The sequence below is a fragment of the Oncorhynchus nerka genome, linkage group LG3, assembly GCF_034236695.1.
Source record: "Oncorhynchus nerka isolate Pitt River linkage group LG3, Oner_Uvic_2.0, whole genome shotgun sequence".
NCBI classification, from domain to species: domain Eukaryota; kingdom Metazoa; phylum Chordata; class Actinopteri; order Salmoniformes; family Salmonidae; genus Oncorhynchus; species Oncorhynchus nerka.
Window position 1 is genome coordinate 11,170,531 of NC_088398.1, and position 25,890 is coordinate 11,196,420.

Genomic DNA, 25,890 nt, shown 5'->3' on the forward strand with positions numbered 1-25,890 from the left:
TCCCCAGATCCACAAAAGGTTTTACAGCTGCACCATCGAGAGTATCCTGACCGGTTGCATCCCCGCCTGGTATGGCAACTGCTCGGCATCTGACCATAAGGCGCTACAGAGGGTAGTGTGTACGGCCCAGTACATCACTGGGGCCAAGCTTCCTGATATCCACCTATAAACGAGGTGGTGTCAGAGGAAGGTGTAACCGATGTGAAACAGCTAGCTAGTCAGCGGTGGTGCGCGCTAAATAGCGTTTCAATCGGTGACGTCACTTGCTCTGAGACCTTGAAGTAGTGGTTCCCCTTGCTCTGCAAGGGCCGCGGCTTTTGTGGAGCGATGGGTAACGATGCTTCGAGGGTGACTGTTGTTGATGTGTGCAGAGTGACGTCAATTGCTCTGAGACCTTGAAGTAGCAGTTCCCCTTGCTCTGCAAGGGCCGCGGCTTTTGTGGAGCGATGGGTAACGATGCTTCGAGGGTGACTGTTGTTGATGTGTGCAGAGGGTCCCTGGTTCGCACCCGGGTATGGGCGAGTGGACGGTCTAAAGTTATACTGTTACAAAGGCACAAAAAATTGTCGGAACTAGAAGCACAATCATTTTGCTACACTCGGATTAACATCTGCTAACCATGTGTATGTGACAAATAAAATTGCCAGACTCCAGTCACCCAAGTCATAGACTGTTCTCTCTGCTACCACACGGCAAGTGGAACCAGAGCGCCAAGTCCAGGACAAAAGGCTCCGTAACAGCTTCTTCCCCCAAGCCACAAAACTGCTGAACAACTAATCAAATGGCCACCCGGACTATTTACATTTTAGAGAACTGCTTCACAATATCCAATGCTAATCTAGTTTGTGACACATTTTTCCCAAAAAAGTGAGGCGTCATGTGCCAGTTGGGAATATCTTGATCTTTGGCCTAGAATGTCATGCCTTCAAATTGACTTTGATAAACTAAAGAGCATAATGTTTGAGATACTAACAAAAAAGGTGAGATTGGACAACTTTGTAAATGTTAAAACCTTAGGGATCCCCCCCACACACAATTTTCACCTAAAATGACATGCACAAATCTAGCTGAAGCAAGGATATGCATATTCTTGATACCATTTGAAAGGAAACACTTTGCAGTTTGTGGAAATGTGAAAGGAATGTAGGAGAATATAACACATTAGATCTGGTAAAAGATAATACAAAGAAAGAACCAACTTTTTTTTTGTAACATCTTTGAAATACAAGAGAAAGGCCATAATGTATTAATCCAGCCCAGGTTAAATTTAGATTTTGGCCACTAGATGGCAGCACTGTATGTGCAACGTTTCAGACTGATCCAATGAACCATTGCCATTCTGTTTACAATTTTGTATCAAGACTGCCCAAATGTGCCTAATTTGTTTATTAATAACTTCATGTTCAAAACTGTGCACTCTCCTCAAACAATAGCATGGTATTCTTTCACTGTAATAGTTACTGTAAATTGGACAGTGCCGTTAGATTAACAAGAATTTAAGCTTTCTGCCAATATCAGATATGCCTGTCCTGGGAAATTGTTACTTACACCTCATGCTAATCGCATTAGCCTACGTTAGCTCAACCATCCGGCAGGGGACCCACCAATCCTGAAGGTTTACCTTGATGATGTTCCATGACAGTTTGATACAGCTATTGCCACCATTATAAAATTATAATAGCATCAACAAAAGAATGACCAAACTTAATGCTTAAGATAATCAAAGATAAAATTGTGACTTACGGTATCAGATGCTTTCTGAAAATCCAACAGGGAAGTCATCCACTAGATCACAGTACTCAACCAAATCTAACACCAGCCTCAGATTATTAGATATATGGTGCCCTTTCATAAACCCTGATTGACATTCAGCAATCAGATCATTCAAACACGATTATAACCTTTTCGCAAAGCTTGAGGCTATAATTTTGTATTCGTTATCTAGGAGTGTGATTGGACACCAATAATTAAGAGATCCTTGTGTGGTTTAGGTATAAGAGTAATAACCCATTGCTTCAGAGAGGCAGGTTTATAACCTCTTTGTTCAAGTAAAAATGGGACTATTTTGTCACAGAAAGTTTTGTCAAATTCAGAGGTTAATCCATCTCAACCCGGAGATTTTTTAATTGAGCAACCCCATATTGGATGTCCATAATGGATAAATCTTGACATCAAGACCGATTGGATTCTTCACTGAGTTAACATTCTCTATAAAATCAAGGAGATCCTTAGTCACTCAAACTGTTATCGAAGGAGTAAAGATTCTCTTAATTTAGTGGTAAAGTCTGATAACTCTATCCCCATTAATCTTACATTTCCGGAGTGTGTTGAGTTCCCTCTCCTCTTTTCCAAATGAAAGTATCTGCTGTTCTTTTCAAGCCATTATTTTCTGGATCTTATAGAGGCTCCTCTAGCTTTTTCCTCATAAAGTATATATAGTTGATTCTGTAAATCATTCAATTTAGCGTTCTAATTAAGATCAAGCTTCTTAGAGAGCTCAGCTACCTCACATATTCTTAAACCAAGCCGTTTCCCTTAAGCAGTACAGGCTGAGCAGATTTAAGCAGTTCCCAATAGAGTATTTCGTATCATCATTACTGCACATTCTTAGTCAGCCATATGACTTTATGATCCGTCAGGACTGCAGGCAGTATTTTTTTTTTTAAACTCTGTAGTCTTGGGCTCAAGACTAGAACGTCCGAAATTATTGACACCCTTGAAAAAGATGATCGTCCAGACCGTGGTGTATCATGGGAAGGAGGAGTCTGATGACGCATGGCCACATTGCTAGGTAGTGTGTGCTGCGTGTTCAGGAGAGGAAGATAGAGAAGACCGAGAAAACTATTTCGAGCTGTTTTCGATTGAGAGCACAGCAATTTACCAAATATGACACCAGGTAAGTTTATTTGACCAATTGAGTAGACGGGGATACATAATGTAAATGCCCGTAAGTCTTACTATTATGAAGGCCACATTTTATTGTGAAGTTTCATCTTCCGGCCTGGTGTTGGGAGCATTAACGTTAGCCATGATTTCTCTCACACAACTTGAACAAGTAAATAGTGCATGTAGCTGACTATATGGTTACACGTACGACGTGTTTGTGTTCGATTTCATTATTGATCATTAATATTAAAGTGTTTGGACTGTCTTTGCCGCTTCTGTGATTTAATGCACATTTTTCGCAATGGTACAGCCCGCATGGCACAAACTAAACACGTGTTCATACGCACTAACGTTAGCTTTCAAGCAATCGATGTAGTTATTGTTCGCACACAACACACCTATTCTTGTTATTTTGCCTGAACGTGATTTTGATTTGAGTGCCTAGCCAAATATCGGTCAAACGTTATTGGCACATGTGCTCGCAACATGCTAGCATTGGTAACCAGGTCACTAACTAGCCCATTGCATTATCTATATTCTTTTTTTTTATTTTTTTTTATTTTACCTTTATTTAACCAGGCAAGTCAGTTAAGAACACATTCTTATTTTCAATGACGGCCTGGGAACAGTGGGTTAACTGCCTGTTCAGGGGCAGAACGACAGATTTGTACCTTGTCAGCTCGGGGGTTTGAACTCGCAACCTTCCGGTTACTAGTCCAACGCTCTAACCACTAGGCTACGCTGCCGGCCGTGTCATGCTGTTTACCCATTATCTTTGGTTTACCACTCAAGCTCAAATGCAGTCTTCTAGTTTGCTGGCAAACTTAACACATAGACATTCAAAAATATTGAATATCCTATTCCATTTCCAAGTTCGTTGTAGCCCTTTGAACCGCTATTAGGGTATCAATTCCACCATGCATTAGTTGTTGGCATCTATGATTCTAGAAGTAATCTATACTATAACATGTACCATAAATCTGAAGCATTTGCTATATTGTATTTACTTTGCCACCATGGCCTTTTTTGCCTTTACCTCCCTTCTCACCTAATTTGCTCACATTGTATATAGACTTGTTTTTTTTTATTATTATTTTTTTACTGTATTATTGACTGTATGTTTGTTTTACTCCATGTGTAACTCTGTGTCGTTGTATGTGTCGAACTGCTTTGCTTTATCTTGGCCAGGTTGCAATTGTAAATGAGAACTTGTTCTCAACTTGCTTACCTGGTTAAATAAAGGTGAAATAAATAAAAATAAATAAAAAGCATCTCATTTGTTTGCACCATGTCATGTGCCATACATTTGAAGGTTAATCTAAAAAAAAATCATATTCTTTAAGGATTCAGCCCCCGGGGTGGTGATCGAGGCGGCAGAGGAGGCTTCCGGGGAAGAGGAAGCTTTGGAGACAGAGGTGGTGGACGGGGGGGTTTTGGAGATAGAGGTGGACGAGGAGGATTCCGAGGCAGAGGTGGTAAGTCAAACATAGCTAGATTTTATTTGACATGTTATAGGTACATGCCTGTTCCGTCTTGTGTAAGTTTACCTGACTGACGAGCATTATCACATATTTGAGGTCACAAGACAACCTAATGTGACTTAACACATCAAGTGTCGCGCAATTGCCATGGATGAAAGTTGTTTACTGCACGTGGTTAATTTGTGCACAAACTGGACATTACTTGTTATTTCCCTGTTACAGGAGGTGGATTTAGGTCTCCAAGCGGCGAGGGTGGCTTCAGAGGCCGTGGAGGTGGTCGTGGAGGTGGTCGTGGCGCCCCCAGGGGTAGGGGTGGACGTGGCGGCTTCGGGGCTGGCAGGAAAGTCACTGTGGAGCCTCATAGACATGAAGGTGAGTGGAAAAGTTGGAGCTGTGCAATACAAGCTGTCTCCAGCAGAGGCCTGTAGTTGCACTATTGTTTGTGTTGTTCAGCAGCACCCACTCTGTGCAAAATGTTTCTTCTAAACTGTAAACTTCCCAATATATTGGAGTGTTGTCATTTCATACGTCTCAATTTTCCTGCCCTCAGGAGTGTTCATCTGCCGTGGTAAGGAAGATGCCCTGGTGACAAAGAACATGGTGATTGGAGAGTCTGTGTATGGAGAAAAAAGGATGAATGTCGAGGAAGGAGAAACGAAGATTGAGTACAGAGCGTGGAACCCTTTCCGGTCAAAGCTGGCAGCAGCCATCTTGGGAGGAGTTGATCAGATCCACATCAAACCTGGCTCGAAGGTCATGTACCTGGGTGCCGCATCAGGGACGACAGTGTCCCATGTGTCAGACATCGTTGGACCTGTGAGTATATTTTTTTCCCCCACATAATCAGAACTGTCATTGGTTTAGTTGAGCTACTCGATAATTCTCACAATGAAGTGTGGTCCTTCACCCCTGTACATATAATGAGGCTTTTCCTCTGTTTTGCAGGAGGGTCTTGTGTATGCTGTGGAGTTCTCTCACAGGTCAGGACGTGATCTCCTCAATGTTGCCAAAAAGAGAACCAACATCATTCCCATCATTGAGGATGCCCGGCATCCACACAAATACCGCATGCTTGTTGGTAAGTCATCAAAATCATACACTGATGCAAAAATACTGTGGAAGTTTATGTATATTTTACAAGCTCTGGCTGTACCCTCTTTATGCAGGTATGGTAGATGTCATCTTCGCTGATGTGGCCCAGCCTGATCAGACCAGAATTGTTGCACTCAACGCTCACAATTTCCTTAAGAACGGAGGGCACTTTGTCATCTCAATCAAGGTGAAACATGGAAACTGTTCAAAAACGGCGTTATTCAGAATTAGTGGTGCCATCTTCTGGAATACTATTCTTGAGCAGGCAAACTAAGATATTAGACATTGAACATTTTGCATTGAACTGCAAAGCTTTTGATTTTAGGAGCAACCTAGATTGCTGTTACTGGGGGCCAGTGCCTCAGTTGCAATGGGATTAAAGTACGTTTGTCTCGTCTCCCTCCAGGCAAACTGCATTGATTCAACGGCAGCACCGGAGGCTGTGTTTGCTGCAGAGGTGAAGAAGATGGGCTCGGAAAACATGAAGCCCCAGGAGCAGCTGACATTGGAGCCTTATGAGAGAGATCACGCCATCGTAGTAGGAATCTACAGGTGAGGAAATGCTTGTTTCTAAATATACACGGGTCACGTTAATGAAATAATAACGCGTAACAAGTATCTTGCTGCGTTTTGTAAACGTTGATCTTAAATACTGCTTATTGCAATTTTCTGCTCAGACTAATTTTGTTTCAGTTGCACTTTTCCACTCGGGATGACATATTCAGACAGCGTTCTGGCTGATGTGTAGCTACTTTTCTCCTGTACTTTTCTTGGCGTAACCTACCTTTCTCTGGTAAAATGCAAGATAAATGTCAAGCAAAACATTAGGAAATGTAGCTGGGTAACTTATTTCTATGAAAAACATAGCAAAAAATACCTTGCTTTTTCATTGTAAGCACATTTACTTGTGTGGCTGCTAGCCAAATAGCATTGCACTTCTGTTGTCTGATGAATTAAGGTATTTTGTGCCGAATGTGTTGCTTTAGTATATTTTCTGTGATGGAAACAAAACTCAATAAATTTAAAATGCAGATTTTTGTATATGGTCTGCATTTTGAAAATTCTGACATGACCACCATGTAGAATGTATTTTGTCTTTATAGTATGAATTCATCAAATATTCCTTCCTACAGACCTGCTCCCAAGAATAAGAAGTGAACTGGCCCTTAGCAGCTGTGGCATAGTGACTTTTTATGGATCCGCCTCTGCCATGGGGGGTGCTCAGCACTGGGATTTATCAAGGCACTGATTGGACCCCCACATTCTTACACCCATATCCAAACTGACCATTTCAGTATTCAGTCTCCAGAGCTTAGACGGTTTAGAAGTACATGTGTTTTTTTTGGTCTGGGGAGAGGGTGTCGGGGTGAAATTCACGTCGCTAATAAACTCTGTAGTGCCATGTAAAGTAGTGTACAGAGGGAAAGCCTGATAATGATTTAACTGTGTTTTTTGTGTATTCACGTTCATTTGAAATCTAATGCTTTTAAAGAACTGTTTCAGTTTATCATTGAAGTCAAATAATTATTTTCCCTTGGTGTTAAAACAAGACTGGCTTACGCTTATGTATGTTTCACTTTGACTTGAATGTGATTTTGTACCTTTACTTTTTTATTAAAACATTGATAGTATATTTTATTTAGTTCTGTGCTTTTAAGACATGGTCAGAGGAACAATATGTTGTCATGACATAAGTAATGGTCACTCAGAACTATACTGAACAGAAATCTAAGCCAAGTTGAGGGAGCATGCAATTGGCATGCTGACTGCAGGAATGTCCACCAGCTGTTGCCAGGGTATTGGATGGTCATTCTCTACCATGAGCTGCCTCAATGTTTTAAAGAATTGAGGAAGTATGTCTGGTCTCACAACTGCAGACCACGTGTACCCAGGACCTCTACACCTGGCTTCCTCACCTGCCGGATCAGCTGAGGAGCATATCTGTCTGTAATAAAGCCCCTTTGTTGGGGAAACATGTTCTGATTAGCTGGGCCTGGCTCCCTAATGAGTGGGCCTAAACCCACCCATGGCTGTGCCCCTGCTCAGTCCTGTGTTATCCATAGATTAGGGATGAATTAATTTGAATGTAGCGTTTATTTTTGTTCCGTGTAGTTTGATATGGGTGAACGCGCTTCTGAATAATATCGAAATTGTATTTACCGTTACAAAATGACGGTGACTAACTGCTATAGTAGTACTTAAACAGAACCGACACGCCGATTGTCAGCTCGTGCGACAAAATACAATTTTCATCCCAGTGGTGACCGCCGCCATTTTGAGTGTGAGTGAATGACCATACAGATTGGTCAATGGTTTTCGTCAACGCGCGAAAGAGGCGGGTAATTTGAACATGATTGACGGCTAGCAGATGCGAAATGATTAACTGATAACTATTTAGGTGCCGATAGTTATTCAGAAAATTAGGTACCGTTATACAGTCATGCGAGTTAAGCACATGTTTGAATTATGTGCTATTTCTAATTTACCAATATTAAGAGCATATGTAACGGCATGTCCGTGAATCTAAATGTACTCATTTAGCTTGTTCGTTAAGGTTCTAACCGTATTGGTGATAACGTCAAGGTTGGCTGTTGTTCAGGAAACATGCACGAGCTTGCTAGCTATGTTACGGCTAGCTAGCAACGTTGGCTTGGTAACTACCTTAGCTAATTTACCCAATAATCACATGTAAAACCAGTTTAAGTGCCGATGTAGTTTGTATAAAAATGTATTACCGCTGCGTTAGATTATGAACGGGCTTTCCATGTGATGTTTAAATTCACACCAAGGGTAGTAGATAGTTTGACTGTCGCAGGTTTGTTTTGGCGGCCATTTTGTAGGGGGAATGCAACTCAAACAGGCGGGAACGAGCTTCGTGTCGAGGGCGCGCTTTTCGTGCAGACCCTCATCTAAGCGATAGCTAGTGCAGTCTGGTGTGATCGAGATTAACGGCCAGAGAGGGGGGGTCCCTTGCGAATGCACATCGCTAGTTATAGCGGTGCACCGGAAATACCCCAAATTTATTTTAATCGTTTATTTTTTATTTAAACACTCATCCCCTCCACCTTTCCGTTCATCACAACATGCAACACGTAGTTGGATATTAGTAGTAACTGTTACAGTGAAATAGCTAGTTAGTTAGCTAACGTTAGCTAGCCTCCCAGACTCAGCAGCTACGATAAACCCAACGTTGCCAGTTTGCTACATGGTTTCCTGAGTGAAAATAGAGGCCACGAAAGAATCAACCATCAACGGCGAGATACGGTCTATTTTGGATGACAACCTAGCCATTGCCATGGTACCACATATGTTACCTGTGAACTGTTCAATTAGCTAGCTTGCACTGCGCCGGGCGGACGGTGCCGAACCTCGGAGTTCATCCTGCGCTCTTGCTGGACTGCGCTTTGGAGACTAACCTCACTGAAGACCCGAGTTTTGACGGGGATTTATTGCAAAAACGACACTACCCTCTCGTTATTAGGATATCTCACCCATCAGAGGGGTTACAGTTTGGGGGTGGGGGGGGAATTGGTTTGCCGGTTGTTATTTTGCCCGGTACCTGTGGTGGAGGCTAGGACGGAGGGAGAGAGGGAATGCTGATAATGGCTGCTCCGGGAAGCTGGAAACGAACCGCCGCCTGAGGTAAGAGATAAGCTTGGTTTATTCACTCACTGGGTTTTAACTAATTTGTTGTGAAGATGCTGTTTTTGTCATCAGTCGTTATGTGTTTGAAGAAGACCATGATGATAAACTGACATCCATACAAACAGCACCTTCTGTACCCTCCCATGTCCTCCAACCTCAGCATCAATATGCCATTTTCAATCACAATGGTGCTAGTTAATTGTACAGGACATTCACTTGGCTTGTAACATTATTTATCGATTCGTACACGTTGTGGACAATTTAGCTAGTAGCTACATTTTCCCCGTAGTGATGCCTTGCAATGAAGATCATCAACGTTGGTTGTGATTCGCCATGATGGAAAACTGCGATAGACAGCTACAATGTATCCGAGGCTAGTTCAGACTATCCTTTAACATCTTTTAGAAATCACATTCTCAGTTGCAATGTAGGAATGACGTAGGATTATCAGAAGTCACCCTGCCCAGTAGTCTCAATATTAGTATGGGCAGTGTTGGCCATGTAAGCTGTCGATGAGCATGCCTCATCATGGACTTATTACGATTTGATGTATGACTGGGATATCCTCCCTTTTCAATGCATCACACAGCCACTGTTCCTACTCGTGGTAAAATTGAGAAATGATGGATGCCATATTCTAAATCACTCCTGCCTAATTTTATCTGCAGTGTTTTCTTTAACTAGCCAATGCAAATATTTTGAAGAGAATGCCCAAAAGCCACTGCATCGCTGCATTTTAGAATTCACAGCAAGACAGTGAGGAAGGCTATTGTAATCTCTGATGAAGGCTGTGGATGGTGATTCAAGAAAAAACGATACATTAAAGAATGTCATAATTATATATGTTTTGATTTCGGTATGAAGGATGACAATACAACCCTTGGATCTTCATACGTTCACACGTGTGTGAATTGGGAGTGACATGCAGTTTCTGACGAAATTGCCACCTAAGACTATGAAAAGCAGTCTGTTATAGTGCATTTGTTGGAGTATATTTTCCATTTTGAATAACCTTTGTCGCAAAGTCATACCCTGGATAAATCTCAGTGCCTACACCCTTGATTTCCATGTAGCATTATGAGCAAGCCCTTGCTGTGGTGCTGAAGTAGAAATGCCGGTTCAAAATGGATTCACTTTCCCCTGTCCTTACCATGTTGACTTCATTCTCTTACTGTTACCACTGCACCGAAGTGAAACAGTTATTACACGTTAATGCATATGTCGTTAAGATTTGTACGCCATCAGAATTTGATTCCACTGGATGTCTTAAGGTGAACGCACCAATTTGTAAGTCGCTCTGGATAAGAGCGTCTGCTAAATGACTTAAATGTAAATGTAAAATGTATTTTGATCTTAATGAATGTATCCCTCATCCACGTCCATCATGTTTGTTAACCCTAACCAGAAAAATCATTCCCTCGTTAGTTTTTAGGTGAAAGGTTGGGTGCAGTTTGACATTGTCTCTAAGCTACTGAGTCATGATTCTTTCTTGTAGTTTTGCTTGTCCTCATACATTTGGAGCTTTAAAATGGATGATTCTCAGTAAATGCTGTATTTCCAAGTTGCATGGATGATTTCCATTTAGCATTCTGAACCACATTATGAGCATTTGACTGCATGTGACAATGACACATTTATTTGGTCAAAAGCTTTGCTGAATACACAGTTGTGATACATTCTCTTGTCAAGATATTGAAAGACCAATTTGAGTGTGCATTACATCCCTCCATACCATAGCTTCATGTTGTAGGCCTGTACACCCCCCTCTCTAGTTCTCTTTCCCTCTCAATTTGGGGTGAGAGAAAAGCTCTGTTCAAGATTTATTTTGGTACCGGTAGCAGAGTGACACGCTGTTGTGAATGGACTGACTGACTGACTAACTTCATTGTATCGAACCTTGACATAACTGAAGTGCAGCAAGTTGGTGTTGACTGGTCACCAAAATACTGACTGTGTGAAGAGGTGCTGTTTTATGTGTCAGTCAAGCTGAGTGTTTGTGGGAGTGTGATTCCGGGATTATGAGATGTTCGCCTACAAGGATGACTTTCCGGTCATGTTGCAAATATGTATTAGAGCTCATGAGCACTTGGTCCAGTCAAAGGGCATGCCGCTGTTTTACCGGTGAGCATGTGTGAAAAGTTTGTGCTGGCATTTGCAGGTGCAAGTCAGTGAGTGTGCGTGTCTTGAAGCCTAGTAGGGATCATTATGATGGTGGGGGTGGCTGTCTGTAATTTGGACTCTTATTTGAATCTAGTAACTTTAACCTAGGTAGTAGCTTGGCCCCCCACTCCCTTCCCATGCTCTTTTTCTAGTGACCCTGGCACTGGTGAGGTAACCTATCGCTTGTTTGTCTTTGGAGAGACCACTTGAGGGGGCCTTCCCCATTCATCTATTGATTTACACCTGAGTTTGATAGCTTAGGGAGGGGAAGCAGGGGATACCCACTCGCACACAAGTTCATAGTTCCCCACCTCCCACGCCTAGCGTTTACACGGTGGAAAACTTGATTTACAGCGTAAGCAGTGTCTTGCCTGTTACAGAGAAGGCAGAGTCCATAGCCCACGGTTTTCGAGGCAGTCCCCTTTGAGCACATGCCCTTAAAGTGTGTTAGAGGGGGACTGGAAGGAAACCGGTTCAGTGAGTTTACTCTAGAGTGAAAGTTTGCTCGTGGGCTTTAGTAGGGCCTGGAACGCTACTCGGACCAGGGTTGATTGAACTGCAGCCTGTCAGTCCCGTATTAAACCTGCCCAACACACCTTTCCCCCTCCCTATTCTATTCCTGTCCAGCAGTCCCAATGTGACTTTGTCCTCAGTGTCTCTATCTCTCTCTGAGAGGACAACCCCACCCCACTTCTCAGCCCTCTAAAAGTACATTTGATTTTGATCTGGCTCTGAATGAACCCATTTCCTGATGCACAGCAACTTCACTACCTCATCAGTACTCAAGTTGCCCACATGCATTTTTTCCCCCCTAAAATCACCCTCATCTCAGCCTAGATAAGATACAGGGCAACATATCTTCAATTAGTTTCTATCAAAAATGTTGTTTTTAGGTGCCACTGGATACTGATTTTGGGGCCTTCAGTGTCCATCTGAAGATACAATCTGGGGGACACACTGGTGAGTGTACCAGTACGTTCAATGATGCTCTCTTGGTTACAGACTATATGCTTGCAACCTTTGGTTTATTACCACCCCACCTTGACTGGCACGTGTCTCAGCGAAGTTTGAGTTTCAGACTGGGCTACCTGCACAATGTAACCACATAGTTGGCTACTAAACCTCTCCTTCTTCAGCCAATTCAACATCTGATCATGTCTGATGGAGGAATGGAGGAATGCTTGGAATGGATTCGATCAATGGCATCGCATGTACATTTGTCATCAGTCATTTAAGTGAGCGAGCATAGCGATCATAATTACATGTAACGATTCAAAGAGGAATCAACTCATGTATTAACTACAGTGATTAGCATACTAATACATTTTTTTCATCTAGTTTTGAATGATAACTATTGGGGAAAGCACAGCATCTAAAAAACCGAAGGACACAACGGTAATCCCACAGTTCCAATTTCTCCCCTTGCTGTAGCCAGAAGCAACCAGGCAAGCTTCAAGAAACCGACAACCTTTCCTCTCTCTCCCCCCCTTCTCTCCTTCCATTTAACCCATATCCTCCTTTTCAGGATACCTTTTTTTTTCTTGAACAGATGTGAATCAAAGTATATTTCGTGAACTGAGGTGAGGGTTGTCATCTATAAATCAATCATGATACCCACCAAGTCAGAATTAAAGCACAGCCTTGTGGTACAGACCAGTAACTGAAGTGGAAATGCTCAGTCTGTTTGAAAAACTAAAACTAGTGTGTCTCTTCTAGGTTAATTGACAGCTGCAGACAAGACCACTAAGTAGTTGATTGGTGGTTACTATACAGTACCAGTCAAAAGTTTGGACACATCTGCCCATTCCAAGGTTTTTCTTTATTTTTTACTATTTTAACATTTAACATTTAAGTCATTTAGCAGACGCTCTTATCCAGAGCGACTTACAAATTTTCTGCATTGTAGAATGATAGTGAAGACATCAAAACTATGAATTAACACATATGGAATCATATAAACTCAGCAAAAAAAGTCCTCTCTCTGTCAACTGCGTTTATTCTCAGCAAACTTAACGTGTAAATAGTTGTATGAACATAAGATTCAACAACTGAGACATAAACTGAACAAGTTCCCCATGTGACTAACAGAAATGGAATAATGTGTCCCTGAACAAAGGGGGGTCAAAATCAAAAGTAACAGTCCGTATCTGGTGTGGCCACCAGCTGCATTTAGTACTGCAGTGCATCTCCTCATGGACTGCACGAGATTTGCCAGTTTTTGCTGTGAGATGTTACCCCACTCTTCCACCAAGGCACCTGCAAGTTCCCAGACATTTCTGGGTGGAATGGCCCTAGCCCTTATCCTGTGATCCAACAGGTCCCAGATGTGCTCAATGGGATTGAGATGTGGGCTATTCGCTGGCCATTGCAGAACCCTGACATTCCTGTCTTGCAGGAAATCACGCACAGAACGAGCAGTATTGCTGGTTGCATTGTCACGCTGGAGGGTCATGTCAGGATGAGCCTGCAGGAAGGGCACATGAAGGAGGAGGATGTCTTCCCTGTAACGACTGTGTTGAGATTGCCTGCAATGACAACAAGCTCAGTCCGATGAAGCTGTGACACACCGCCCCAGACTACGCCCCAGATCACCGCCAAATCGATCCCGCTCCAGAGTACAGGCCTCGGTTTAACGCTCATTTCTTCGACAATAAACACAAATCCGACCATCACCCCAGGTGAGACAAAACCGCGACTCGTCAGTGAAAAGCACTTTTTGCCAGTCCTGTCTGGTTCAGCGACGGTGGGTTTGTGCCCATAGGCGACGTTGTTGCCGGTGATGTCTGGTGAGGACCTGCCTTACAACAGGCCTACAAGCCCTCAGTCCAGCCTCTCTCAGCCTATTGTGGACAGTCTGAGCACTGATGGAGGGATTGTACGTTCCTGGTGTATCTTGGGCAGTTGTTGTTGCCATCCTGTATCTGTCCCGCAAGTGTGCTGTTCGGATGTTCTGATCCTGTGCAGGTGTTGTTACACGTGGTCTGCCACTGCAAGGACGATCGGCTGTCCATCCTGTCTCCCTGTAGCGCTGTCTTAAGCGTCTCACAGTACAGACATTGCAATTTATTGCCCTGGCCACATCTGCAGTCCTCATGCCTCCTTGCAGCATGCCTAAGGCACATTCACACAGATGGGTAGGGACCCTGGGCATCTTTCTTTTGGTGTCTTTCAGAGCCTGTAGAAAGGTCACTTTGGTGTCCTAAGTTTCCATAACTGTGACCTTAATTGCCTACCGTCTGTAAGCTGTTCGTGTCTTAACGACCGTTCCACAGGTGCATGGTTCATTAATTGTTTATGGTTCATTGAACAAGCATGGGAAACCGTGTTTAAACCCTTTGCAATGAAGATCTGTGAAGTTATTTGGATTTTTACGAATTATCTTTGAAAGACAGGGTCCTGAAAAAGGTACATGTCTTTTTTTTTGCGGAGTTTAGTAACCAAAAAAGTGTTAAACAAATCAAAATGTATTTTATTTTTGAGATTCTTCAAAGTAGCCACCCTTTGCCTTGATGACAGCTTTGCACACTCTGGTAAAATAGTTTACCATGGTCTCCAGCCATCAATCTGTACGTCTCTGCTCTCTTTGCTTTGTGGTTATGTTTTAGCTGTGTTGTTCTAGCTTGCTGACCATAACCGTGGTGGTTGGCTAGGCTAATAGCTAGCTAGCCAGCCAGCTAATGTTATATGTTTTAGCTAAGATTACTCAATATATCTAATCCTCTTTGATAAGAATTACATGGTGTTATGTATTTCCAAAACTTTGGTTTACTTTAATGTAGCTGTAAGCTAGGTGTTAATATCAGCTGGCACTCATGTAGTGCTAACGTAATGTTAGCAGGCATGTAGGGATAACGTTATCAGGCTAGTAGAGCTAACATTAGCAGGCTAGTTGGCTAGCAACCTTGCAAGTTGATATGTAACAATAAATTCCTAAAGTATTTGGTTGTAAATTGGCTGAAAATGTAATTGAAACCAGAAGTCATTGGTGATTGGTTTAATTTGAAATTACTGTATTTCTGTTCGAGTTTAAATTATAGGGAATAGGCTGGCTTGCCGGGTCCTCCATATTACATCACCACCCCTGAGAAATCTTTTTCCGACATGACTTGGGCATTCTTTGGAATTCTGATCGGTTTTATAGAATAAATAACTAATGCAAATCCATATGTTACATGTGGTTGCGTTTGTTACTTACCCTTTTTAAAACGGAATTCAACAATATTAAAACATTTATTGAACTTAGTAGGGAATCAACACAAATGTATTAATCAGCCCAAGTTTATCATAAGACATAAACCGAATGCAATAGTGATTCGTATTTCCTGCAACTTTCTAAGGAGGCAACAAGAATTCCCAGTTTGTGTATGTGCGCCACTTTGTGTAGCCGTTAGTGATGATGCTAATGAAAAGTCTTCTGGTAGATAAAGGTTTCCCAAAAACCTTCTCAATTAAATGTTAACTACAAAGTAGCCTATGCTTGGCAGAATAAGATCATGATTATTTGCATCAATCGAGTGGGTATTTGTTTTTGCAAACTTCACCATCACGTGTGCTACAAAACACACTAAACAGCCTCATTCTAGGTGTGCACTGGAATTAAATAAACATTTCTCAAACTTTTCCTGTGATTTTCCTGTAATTTAAGCATTTTTGTGTACATAGAAAATCATATTAAGTAGTTTTTCTATTTAAAAAAAGGTGATTTTGATAGTTAACCTGAAAATATTGGGGGAAACGGAAACCTTGAAAAACAAAACGGAGAAAGGGGATTTTGGGGAGAGAACCAAAATGTAATCAGGCAAAATATATAACCGATTTTATAGGGCCCTACTTTCTGCGCAGATCTAGGATCAGTTTACCCTGCCCAAGCTAACCTTAAAATGCAGAGCTGCTTTAGTACTTCATTCATTCACTCACTCATTGACCGATCTCCCTACATGTCTGTCCACCATCCTCTTTCATTCATCTGTACCGAAGGAAAGCCACCTGTTTACTGATCAGTTTGGTAGAATCGTACCAGAGGTGTTTGTGCAGTTCGAGGAATAAGACACCTGACCCCAGATCAGTGTTTTTGATTAGGAACTTCCAGAAATGACCACGCCAGGCTAATTCTCACTTTCTCTTGCCCTGCCCCTGTTAGTTTCCCGTCCCCTTTAATGCACCTTTCTCTGCTTTTCGAATATCTCATAAATTACTAATGAAAGGCAACACACTACACTGTTTCCTTCACCACTGGCTGGCAGGTAGAGGAGTGCTCAGCCCTGGCTCCTGACTAGGGGATGGAGAGGGGAGCCTTTAACCATCATCATTCAGGTGACCTGCCAGCCAGGGATATAAGGGGAAATGGTTAGTGGTTGTAATCTTAAACTTGTCCCGTAATGAACAGTTTTGATTTATATTATAGCTCCTTGAGAACTGTATGTAGGCCTACTACTGTGGATTGTTGCAGATCTGTTGATTGTCTTCATGAATCCTGAATAAATTCCAGAAAGCTTACCTCCCTCCACAATTTCAGAATGTTGGCTCTTGAGGAGGCGCTGGGTCATTTCCAGTATGTAGGTGTATTTACACTATATATTAGAGGTCGACCAATTAATCGGAATTGCCGATTTCTAGTTTTCATAACAATCGGAAATCTGTATTTTTGGGCGCCGATTTGCCGATTCTTTATTTATTTATTCCCCCCCCTTTTATTTAACTAGGCAAGTCAGTTAAGAACACATTCTTATTTTCAATGATGGCCTAGGAACTTTGGGTTAACTGCCTTGTTCAGGGGCAGAACGACAGATTTTCACCTTGTCAGGTCGGGGGATCCAATCTTGGAAACTTACAGTTAACTAGTCCAACGCAATAACGACCTGCCTCTCTCGTTGCACTCCACAAGGAGAATGCAGTAAGCCAAGGTAAGTTGCTAGCTAGCATTAAACTTATCTAATAAAAAACAATCAATCATAATCACTAGTTAACTACACGTGGTTGATGATATTACTAGATATTATCTAGCGTGTCCCGCGTTGCATATAATCTGACTGAGCATACAAGTATCTAAGTATCTGACTGAGTGGTGGTAGGCAGAAGCAGGAGCGTAAACATTAATTCAAACAGCACTTTCGTGCGTTTTGCCAGCAGCTCTTCGTTGTGCGTCAAGCATTGCGCTGTTTATGACTTCAATCCTATCAACTCCAGAGATGAGGCTGGTGTAACCGATGTGAAATGGCTAGCTAATAGCGTTTCAAACGTCACTCGCTCTGAGCCTTCTAGTAGTTGTTCCCCTTGCTCTGCATGAGTAACGCTGCTTTGATGGTGGCTGTTGTCGTTGTGTTCCTGGTTCGAGCCCAGGGAGGAGCGAGGAGAGGGACGGAAGCTATACTGTTACACTGGCAATACTAAAGTGCCTATAAGAACATCCAATAGTCAAAGGTTAATGAAATACAAATGGTATAGAGGGAAATAGTCCTAGAATTCCTATAACTACAACCTAAAACTTCTTACCTGGGAATATTGAAGACTCATGTTAAAAGGAACCAACCACTTTCATATGTTCTCATGTTCTGAGCAAGGAACTAAAATGTTAGCTTTCTTACATATTGCACTTTTACTTTCTTCTCCAACACTTTATTTTTGCATTATTTAAACCAAATTGAACATGTTTCATTATTTACTTGAGGCTAAATTGATTTTATTGATGTATTATAGTAAGTTAAAATAAGTGTTCATTCAGTATTGTTGTAAATGTCATTATTACAAATATTTTATTTATTTAAATTGGCCGATTTAATTGGTATCGGCTTTTTTGGTCCTTCAATAATCGGTATCGGCGTTGAAAAATCACAATCGGTCGACCTCTACTATATATGGGTGTACATGGGGTTATTGGGGTGGTTGATTTTGTTTGTGTTTTATTTATGAGTGGTTTATTAGGCATGATGCCATGTTCCCCTGCCCTCGTTTGTGTAGTGGTAGGCACAGTGGCCTTTCTGAACAGTGCTGGGCCTGTTGGAGAACTGACGGTGTGGTGGACAGGGCCCTGGGTGTGTGCCCTCCCTGAGGTGAGTCACTGCTGGGATAAGCCTGGCTGGTCTGGGGCTCCAGTCTGTCCATTTACCTTTACTGGAGGTAGTGGACTGGAGAAATTAAATGTTGTTCAATCCTGGGTCTGAAGACTCACAGAATGTGAAGGGCAGACTTTTGCTAAAGCCCAGCACTAACACACCTGACTCAACTAATCAATATATCACCAAAACCTTTTTTTATTTTAATGTGTTAGCACTCGTCTGGAACAAAAGCCTGCACACCTTTGGTTCCTACTAACCAGGATGGAAGAACTCTGGACTTGAGGGAGCAACTCTACTCATCACAGTCAACATCTCACTGTCACTCTGAGAGGACCAGACTTTTATGTTGTTGCCAGAGCAGTCCATGATCACTCTAAGTGTAAGGTGGACTCTGTAATCATTGGATCTTGTGGACAACCACAGATTTTTGTGAGTCGCTCTGGATAAGAGCGTCTGCTAAATGACTTAAATGTAAATGTAGATGCTAGTTGTTCTGTAGCACAGCTCCCTCCCAACTGAACAGGTATATTATGGCTGGTTAGTTTATAGGTTAGTATTCACTTTGAATGTTGATCAGCTTTATGGTTAGAAAATGTTTGACATCACTATGACTAGGGCCAGTACATGTGTCCGCCTGGCTAGGAAAAATTAACGTGACCACCTGGCTAGGGCCTTAATCATGACACCTTTCAGTCTGTAACGGGTGCTTGTTTACTTATGGTATAACCAACTTTGTCAGTGGCTCTGTGGTCTACTTCCATGTTACTGAAAAATCATCCTGTGGAAAAAGCCACAGGATGGTTTTTTCAATACCATTAACTATTTATGTATTTATTTATTTATTTATGTATACGTTTTTAAGTAAATACCTGCAATCAACTTGTGCAATACATTAGGAGAGAAAGAACATTGAGTTCTTCATTTCACCTGTCATGTTATTATGAAGATTATGGTAGTCCCCAGTCACGTGGTGTTTGTTTACAAGCACACAACAACTAGAGACTGAATCCTTGTGAGTCACTCACTGTTGCGCAGCATGCACCAGGTGATCTAATTACAGTATGGAATTCACAACTAAATGTTTGCTAGCCAGATATCTTTTAACTATTAAGCTGACTGTCTAAAATGTGCTAAATGCTCTGCAGTTGTGCATTTGGTTTGCTATTTAGTAGCTAGTTAGTGTCTTCCAAAATCATGCATTTGCTTGGTAACAGCAGAGAATCCCCTTCTGGTTTAAGAGCCTTGCTGGCTAAAATTTGATTTGTGCTTTCAGAAAACGGTGACTATAATTTTTTAGTTACTTGTATAGTTTAGGTAAGAAACTGTACAAAATGTTCGCAATGCGCTCGATAGCATTCTCTATGGGATTTTACATGTTAGTCTGTAATCCGAAGGTTAGCAATGCTATCAGTGGGGTTTGAAAACAGCGGCCTTTGTGTTCAGTGCCGGGATTACCGAATATCTCGACATGGCACAAGGTCAGTATGAAGGTACACTATATATACAAAAGTATGTGGACAACCCTTCAAATTAGTGGATTTGGGCTATTTCAGCCACACCCATTGCTGACAGGTCTATAAAATAGAGCACACAGCCATGCAATCGCCGTAGACAAACAGTAGTAGAATGGCCAGTACTGAAGAGCTCTGTGACTTTCAATGTGGTACCGTCAAAGGATGCCATATTTCCAACCAGTCAGTTGGTCAAATATCTGCCCTGCTAAAGCTGCCCCGGTCAACTGTAAGTGCTGTTATTGTGAAGTGGAAACGTCTAGGAGCAACAGCGGCTCAGCCGCGAAGTGGTAGGCCACAAAAGCCCACAGAACGGGACTGCCAAGTGCTGAAGAACATAGCTCGTAAAAATCGTCTGACCTTGGTTGCAACTCTCACTACCGAGTTCCAAACTGCCTCTGGAAGCAACGTCAGCATAATAACTGTTCGTCGGGAGCTTCAAGAAATTGTTTTCTATGGCCGTGCAGCCTCAGAGAAGCCTGAAACCACTGTGCAATGCCAAGCGTTGGCTGGAGTGATGTAAAGCTTGCCGCCATTGGACTCTGGAGCAGTGGAAATGTGTTCTCTGGAGGGATGAATCGCGCTTCACCATCAGCAGTCCAATGGGCAAATCTGGGTTTGGGGGATGCCAGATGAACGCTACCTGACACAATGCATAGTGCCAACTGTAAAGTTTGGTGGGTCTGCGATTTGAACCAGCAACCTTTCAGATACAGGCCCTAAGCTCTAACCACTAGGCTAACTGCCACCCTGGAATGATTTGGAACGCCGACTGTGAGCCAGGCCTAATCGCCCAACATCTGTGCCCCAGCTCACTAATACTTTTGTGGATGAATGGAATCAAGTCCCCGCAGCAATGTTCCAACATCTAGTGGAAAGCCTTCCCAGAAAAGTGGAGTCTGTTATAGCAGCAACTCCATATTAATGCCCATGATTTTGGAATGTGTTGGACAAGCAGGCGTCCACATACTTTTAGTCATGTAGTGTATGACAATCTGGATTTCGCCCAAGCCTAGTGAACATGTTATTGATGCACCAGGAAGATAAGTCGCTCTGGATAAGAGCGTCTGCTAAAAATAAATTAAATGTAAGATGCAGAACGGTGTGAGAGAGGTGGGTGGGTGTGTGTGAGAGAAATGCATGTTTCTGTGTGAGTGTGTTTGCAGTGAGCGGCTGCTCTCCTTGGTGCTGCTTTTTCCTCGGCAGCCTGCTGACCTGCTTAGAGGGAGCTAATGGAGAAGGAGACAGAAAGACACTGAAAAGCAAGGTAACAGAGGAAGAAAATAAATAAGGATACGAATCAAGTTAAGTGGAAAGGTGTTTTCAAGGAGAAAGAAATAGGGAGAAAGATGACAACATTATAGCTTGTCAAGATAAGAAAGTGTAGGTAGCTACACTATGTCAGTGTAGGTGAGGGAATAGGGACAGCAAGCTGTTAAAATGGACCTTACTACTTCATCACTTAAGCAAGCCTTGATCCGTGCCTGTATTGTACTAGATTATCCTCCTATGAATAAAAACATCTCTTCATTATGCATATTTTATATATGATGAGCTTTATAGATTTGTCTTATGACTGGGAGGGGAGAGCGTACAGAGACACAACTTGACTGATGGATTGGTTGATGACTGTTCTGCTGTAGCTTTTGCACATTTCCACGTGACCCAAGGCTTGGAATTCAATCAAACCCACCAAAGCAATGTTTACATTGTTTGTTTACAAACTACTATCCCTGTACTCACCTAAACTGAAAGCATATGGTCATTTCCAAATAAAAGGACCCATGACCATCAACATGTGAAGTTCATAGGAGCATTTCAAATGAAAGCCAAGTCTATTTTTTAGAAAGTAAGGCATATATACATTTTCAACCATATTCCACCCTAAAAATTAGGGATACGTAAAGGCTTTGTTTTCTGGTCAAATAGACGGAAAATGGGTCTTCGACAATATCTATCAGAAAGTCTTAAAAGGTATTGGAAATGCATCAAAACACAATGTGAAAGTAAAGACCCCTGCCAACTTATATTTTATTTAACCATTATTTAACTAATTAACATCAGCACTTATATTTTGTTTTCGAGAAATGATTTACCTTGCCTTGCAAGGCACCTTGCCTTGCAAGGCACCTTGCCTTGTGCGTTTTTGGTAACGGAATTACATCGGTGTAAGATATTTTAAAATTTCTCTCCCTTTTGAGGGAGGATAATGAAAGTTCACAGAAGTAACAAGTAAAGGTAGACATACCAATTTAATTAGTGTTGTTACTGGTATCAAGTTTGTTTATGAATTATCATGTGACTAAAACTATTAACTCTGTTACAAAATTATAGTCACCAAACCACAGTTGGGTCACCTGCTACTGTTCTCCCTTCCACTGGCATACTGTTATTCAGCTCAGCTCAGAACAGTTATTTTATCTTTCTGTTGTCTGGTGATCAAAGCAAGACTGTGAAAACAGTCTGGACAACCCTTCCCTTGCACTCTCTTGTCTCTCCAGATGTCACCTCTCCCAGCCCTTACTGACACGACCCTGTGTTTCCATCTACTGTAACAAGCATCCTCACCCACTCATCACCGACAAATACCGGATGTCCATGGACGTTGAAAAGTAGTTGAAATTTGGTCAGTCCGCCCTGGCCAGACCAAATCTGAGTTTGGACTGTACAGCACAGTAGAAAACAGTAAAGAAAAGTACACTACTGTACAGTAGCGCACTACTATAAACTCTACTGTGCTGTACTCTAGTGTGCTCTAGTTTGGTGTACTGTAATGTCCAAACCTGCGAAGCATAGAAATCTATGATTGTTTCAGATTTGGTCTGGTCCGGACAAAACATATGTGGCCTTGTTTAGGGGCGGAACTCTTTACAATAATATGCAAAATAAGGATATTGCATAGTTCTACCTTTGTGTACCTATTCAGGATACATCCCCATGCAGGGGTTCAGCATCAACTCTGAATTCTGGTTTTTCACGCAGAACATTAAAAACATTTTTTTAAAATCTTGCTGCGTTTATAAACACAGGTCTAATATGCCTTTTGTCATTTTTGCTCAGCATCAGATTAATTTTGTGCTTCAGTGGCACTTCTCCACTCGGATGTGAATTCACGAACAGGCTTTCAGTCAGCAGACTGCGCTCTAGCTGGTGTGTAGCAACTTTTCTCTGGTACTTTTCTCGGTGTAGTCTACATTTCTCCAGCAAAATGCAAGATTAACTAAATTTTTTTTTTTTACAATGTATCTGGCTACATTATTTCTATGATTAACATTAGAAATATTATGGCCATGCATAGGTTTTGCAAAAGAAACCTTGCTTTATCATTGTATGCTCATTTACTTGTGTGGTTGCTATCCTAACACCATACCCAAGCCGGCCGCGTGCAAATAAATTTTGCCCACACCAAACACGATTACGACACGCAGGCTAAAATATCAAAACAAACTCTGAACCAATTGGATTAATTTGGGGACAGGTCTAAAAGCATTAAACATTTATGGCAATTTAGCTAGCTAGCTTGCAGTTACTAGCTAATTTGACCTATTTAGCTAGCTTACTGTTGCTAGCTAATTTGTCCTGGGATATAAACGTTGAGTTGTTACTTTACCTGAAATGCACAAGGTCCTCTACGCTGACAATTGATCCACACATAAAACGTTCCAACCGAATCGTTTCTAGTCATCTCTCCTCCTTCCAGGCCTTTTCTTCTTTGGACTTTATATAGCGATTGGTATCTAACTTTCATAGTTACCATGACGAACGACCGAACTCAGATCTTTCAATCACCCACGTGGGTATAACCAATGAGGAGATGGCACGTGGGTATCTGCTTCTATAAACCAAGGAGGAGATGGGAGAGGCAGGACTTGCACTGCGTTCAGAGTCACAAATAGAACTTATATTTTAGCGCTTGGCAACGCAGACGCTCGTTGGTGCACCCAAGCAGTGTGGGTGCAATAATTGAATAACGTATGTTTAAATTTATTTTGCTGCGCACGCGACGTGAGCGGTGTGGTCAGAATGTAATAACATTGCACTTCTGTTGTCATCTGAAGAAAATAGCTTAATTTTCAGCGGAATGTATTTTTGTGAAGAAAAACTATAGGAAAACACACCCCTGATCACTCTGTTGAAGCAAAAAAAAAACACTGACTTTCAATATAAAACAGGTGAAATGGTTTAAAACACAGATTGTTTTTACCAGCAGCATACCACTGCTGGCTTGCTTCTGAAGCTAAGCAGGGTTGGTCCTGGTCAGTTCCTGGATGGGAGACCAGATGCGGCTGGAAGTGGTGTTGGAGGGCCAGTAGGAGGCACTCTTTCCTTTGGTCGAAAAAAAAATATCCAAATAAAGTGATTGGGGACACTGCCCTGTGTAGGGTGGTGTCTTTCGGATGGGACGTTAAACGGGTGTCCTGACTCTCTGAGGTCATTAAAGATCCCATGGCACTTATTGTAAGAGTAGGGGTGGTAACCCCGGTGTCCTGGCTAAATTCCCAGTCTGTAACTATTCCCCAGGTCGTTGCTGCAAATGAGAACGTGTTCTCAGTCAACTTACCTGGTAAAATAACGGATAAATAAATTAAATGGTCTGCGTTTTGAAAATGCTTATTTCTGAACTATAACGTGACCCCTGCCACGAATAGAATGATATTCATATCCATAATTATGCATTTCTGAATATTACAGGTCAATGACTCATGATGTAAATCCACTTTACCCACTGTATTTCAATAACCAAAATGTTTTTGTTTTTTTCAAACACAAGGGGTCATGTCATAACTGACACCCATTCTTTCTGCAGACCTCATTGGTTCTTAATTCTGAGTTTCTGGGAAACAGTCACACAAAAACAGAAAGGTAAAAAAAGAAATTGAAAATTGCATCTGCACGGTTCTTTCAGTAAATGTGTTTTAGTGAAATTTTATTTTAAATTGTTCTAAGTAGTCCTTATGCATAGTTGTATGGTTTGTTAATCTTTGAAATGTTTTTTTTTTTTTGCATATATTTTAGAATTAAACATCTGAGTCAGTGTAATTCCTTTACTGTGGTAATTCCCATCTACAAAAAAGCTAATGTGTAGGCTAAATACACCATTGCCGATTTTATTGAATTGATCCATAACTTCTTTACTTTAATGGTTTACCTGGAATGTATTGCTGCTGTGGATGACTTGGCACTTGTGGAATGCACTGTACTGTATTAGTTAATGATAGGTTGGTGTTTGAAGGACAGGATTGTGACCTCTTATCCCGGCAGGTTCACATATTGCTCTTGTACTCTTAGTGCATTCGGAAAGTATTCAGACCCCTTTACCTTTCCCGAATTTTGTTACGTTACAGCCTTGTTCTAAAATGGATTACATAAAAATGTTCCTCATCAATCTACACACACTACCCATAATGACAAAAAGAAAACAGGGTTTTTAGAATTTTTTGCTAAAATGTACCTTATTTACATAAGTATTCAGACCCTTTGCTATGAGACATGACATTAAGAACAGTTGCATCTTGTTTCCATTGATCATCCTTGAGATCTTTCTACAACTTGATTGGAGTCCACCTGTGGTAAATTCGATTGAATATGATTTGGAAAGGCACACACCTGTCCATATAAGGTCCCACAGTTGACTGCACCGTCAGAGCAAAAAACAAGCCATGAGGTTGATGGAATTGTCTGTAGAGGCTTGTGTCGAGGCACAGATCTGGGGAAGGGTATCAAACTTTCTGCAGCATTGTAGGTGCCCAAGAATACAGTGGTCTCCATCATTCTTAAATGGAAGAAGTTTGGAATCACCAAGACTCTTCCTAGAGCTGGCCACCCGGCCAAACTGAGCAATCGGGGGAGAAGGGCCTTGTTCAGGGAGGTGACCAAGAACCCGATGGTCACTCTGACAGAGCCCCAGAGTTCCTCTGTGGAGATGGGAGAACCTTCCAGAAGGACAACCATCTCAGTAGCACTCCACCAATCAGGCCTTTATGGTAGAGTGGACAGACGAAAGCCAAAAGGCACCTAAAGAACTCTCAGACCATCAGAAACAAGATTCTCTGGTCTGAT

General features: G+C 41.8%; 2 protein-coding genes across 2 annotated transcripts in view; both read left to right on the forward strand.

The window, feature by feature from the left end:
- The first annotated feature begins 2,767 nt into the window (after positions 1 to 2,767).
- LOC115102686 (rRNA 2'-O-methyltransferase fibrillarin-like) lies at positions 2,768 to 7,092 on the forward strand. The gene is made up of 8 exons (XM_029622890.2): positions 2,768 to 2,896; positions 4,230 to 4,361; positions 4,590 to 4,739; positions 4,918 to 5,183; positions 5,313 to 5,445; positions 5,534 to 5,646; positions 5,866 to 6,011; positions 6,593 to 7,092. Exons 1-8 carry the CDS (start codon positions 2,887 to 2,889, stop codon positions 6,615 to 6,617), a joined length of 975 nt encoding a protein of 324 aa, XP_029478750.2. The 5' UTR covers positions 2,768 to 2,886; the 3' UTR covers positions 6,618 to 7,092.
- A 1,293-nt stretch (positions 7,093 to 8,385) lies between these two features.
- The window catches only part of LOC115102675 (dual specificity tyrosine-phosphorylation-regulated kinase 1B-like), an 80,503-nt gene continuing 62,998 nt past the window's right edge, over positions 8,386 to 25,890 (forward strand). Inside the window, exon 1 of the mRNA XM_065008467.1 lies at positions 8,386 to 9,101. The gene's annotated coding sequence lies outside the window, so the exon portion shown is untranslated. The remainder of the gene's footprint in view (positions 9,102 to 25,890) is intronic.